General features: G+C 30.9%; 1 protein-coding gene across 1 annotated transcript in view; it reads left to right on the top strand.

Annotated features, from left to right (window-relative positions):
* Window positions 1–1,794: 1,794 nt before the first annotated feature.
* LOC147470331 (cuticle protein CP14.6-like) overlaps window positions 1,795–2,500 on the top strand; it is a 911-nt gene continuing 205 nt past the window's right edge. The window contains exons 1-3 of the mRNA XM_086545535.1: window positions 1,795–1,804; window positions 1,905–2,125; window positions 2,375–2,500. The exon at window positions 2,375–2,500 is cut by the window's right edge and continues 205 nt beyond it. Of these exons, the coding sequence (XP_086401661.1) occupies window positions 1,796–1,804; window positions 1,905–2,125; window positions 2,375–2,500 (356 nt within the window). The 5' untranslated portion in view covers window position 1,795. The remainder of the gene's footprint in view (window positions 1,805–1,904; window positions 2,126–2,374) is intronic.

Genomic DNA, 2,500 nt, shown 5'->3' with positions numbered 1-2,500 from the left:
TATATATATATATATATATATATATATATATATATGCATATATACATATATATGCATACACATATATACATTTATATACATATATATGTATAGACACACACACACAGACACACACACACACACACACACACACACACACACACACACACACATATATATATATATATATATATATATATATATATATATATATATATATATATATATATATACATATATATATATAATGTATATATGCATATATATAAATATATATATATATATATATTTAAATATATATATATATATTTTATATATATAAATGTATATATGTATGTATATGTATATATATATATATATATATATATATATATATATATATATATATATATATATATATATATATATATATGTGTGTGTGTGTGTGTGTGTGTGTGTGTGTGTGTGTGTGTGTGTTTGTGTGTGTGTATGTATAGCTATCCATATACATGTATATGTATTTGAATATATATATATATATATATATATATATATATATATATATATATATATATATATATATATATATATATATAAACACACACACACACACACACACACACCTGTGTATATATGCGTATTCGTACGCGCATATATGCATATATTATTAACTTATATTTCCAATATTGCAATTAAAAGTGCTGTCATCCTTATTAGTAGTAAGGATTAAAGATTTGATAGAATTATTTGTGTCAATGTATGCATGTTTAATTCCCCAAAATTTTCTTAACAATGTACAACCAATGTCTATAGATAAAAATGTATGTACTGACAAAAACCGTATGCGATTCTTATTCAGTTGCGCAATAGGGTAAAGGACATCACCCTGCCTCTGAACTCTCACTTGCGTATGTCAGATTGATGAAAAATATAGATGCTGTTGATAGAATTGTTAAAATTGTCATTTTGCTGTGCCATTTTGGTTGTTAATCAACAAATATAATTTATCTCTCATAAGCCAAATCTTCTATTGACCTGTGTTGTGTATAAAAGTATTAATTTTATCTAATACTTACTTTTATCTAGTTTACATTCCAAGTGATTCATCAAGCCACAAAAAACTTTTGAACACTAGACAAAGTATTGGACAATTAACATAGTCACTAAGAAAGTGAAAAATGAAATAAAAATCTAATGGATATTACAAATATGCAAAAAATATTTCACTTTACTCTATACCTTTGCTCAAGATTTAATTTGCAAACAGTAAGCTTAGTTATCTTAAAAACGCAACGTTATACCTAGTTATGCATTATTAGGTAACACTATATTTTTCTGTATAATGAAAATGTTAATTTCAAAGTTATGAACTTTAACTTTTCCAGAAATCTTGAGTTAATGCTTATGGTACAAAACCTTAATGATACTCATGAAACGCAATCTTGTGCTTAGGCTCCACAATCAATGAACTACAAGTTTAAGGTTTGAATCCAGTGTACACTTCTTTCAAGAATAAAATCCTGTTCTCGACCTTGAACTAGTATCACCTGAGAATGTCAGATGACCGGCTACCATGCAGATAAACCTGTGTAGCTTCATTTCGTGGTACATTTTATGATATTCTTATCATTTATATGTTATGAATATTATGATGCTAGTTATTAGACATGCTAGTATTTACACGTTTCCTCTGATATATAAGGAGTTTTCAAAATTTTAGATGGATATCTTAATATATAGGAAATAAAAAATAAACTGGCAACTCAGGATTGCTGAAAATTGGATATAAATACAGTCGGCCTGTTACCAGACATCACTTAGACACAATTCTATCAATATGAAATTCGTAAGTACAGCCACAAAACATCGCCAACATTATCGAGATAAGGCTTATAGATTTAGGGTTGTGAATCGTGACAAAACAACACATTAATTGTGTATTACAGGTAGTGCTTTCCCTCCTCGTTGCCGTGGCCTGTGCCGACAAGCTATACGATGCCCCATCGGCACGGGCTGACTCCGACGAGATCGCCATCTTGAGGGACGACCGAGTAATGGAGGACGACGGCAGATACAACTTCGACATGGAAACTGCCAATGGAATCGTCATGTCTGAGTCTGGCTCACATGGAGTCGAGGGAGCCATCAACAGTGCTGGTTCATTCTCGTAAGTGAATGAAATGACTGAAAACTTAATTTCAGATTTTAGAAATAAATAACTGTAATATATCCACCATGACTGACATGTAAAAATGTATCCTAATTTTCAAAATCATATTATATTCCCACGTCCTTGTTTGCGACAGTTAAACTGTTCCTAAATAAGCTAGGCATGATCATATATATTCTTAAAATCCTTTTTATAATAGATTTGCTACTAATATTCCTACTATATTTTATTTGTCATCCATGACAGGTACACAGCTCCTGACGGCAGCGACATCCACCTCCAATACGTTGCTGACGAGAACGGCTTCCAGCCCCAGGGTGACCACCTGCCAGTGGCTCCCGAGTTCCCCCACCCAATCCCTCAGTTCGTCCT

The sequence above is a fragment of the Penaeus japonicus genome, unplaced genomic scaffold, assembly GCF_977035675.1.
Source record: "Penaeus japonicus unplaced genomic scaffold, GWHDUDI00000001_assembly GWHDUDI00000016, whole genome shotgun sequence".
Taxonomy (NCBI): domain Eukaryota; kingdom Metazoa; phylum Arthropoda; class Malacostraca; order Decapoda; family Penaeidae; genus Penaeus; species Penaeus japonicus.
The sequence above is the reverse complement of the archived record's forward strand: the minus strand, read 5'-3'. Positions and strand labels throughout refer to the sequence as shown.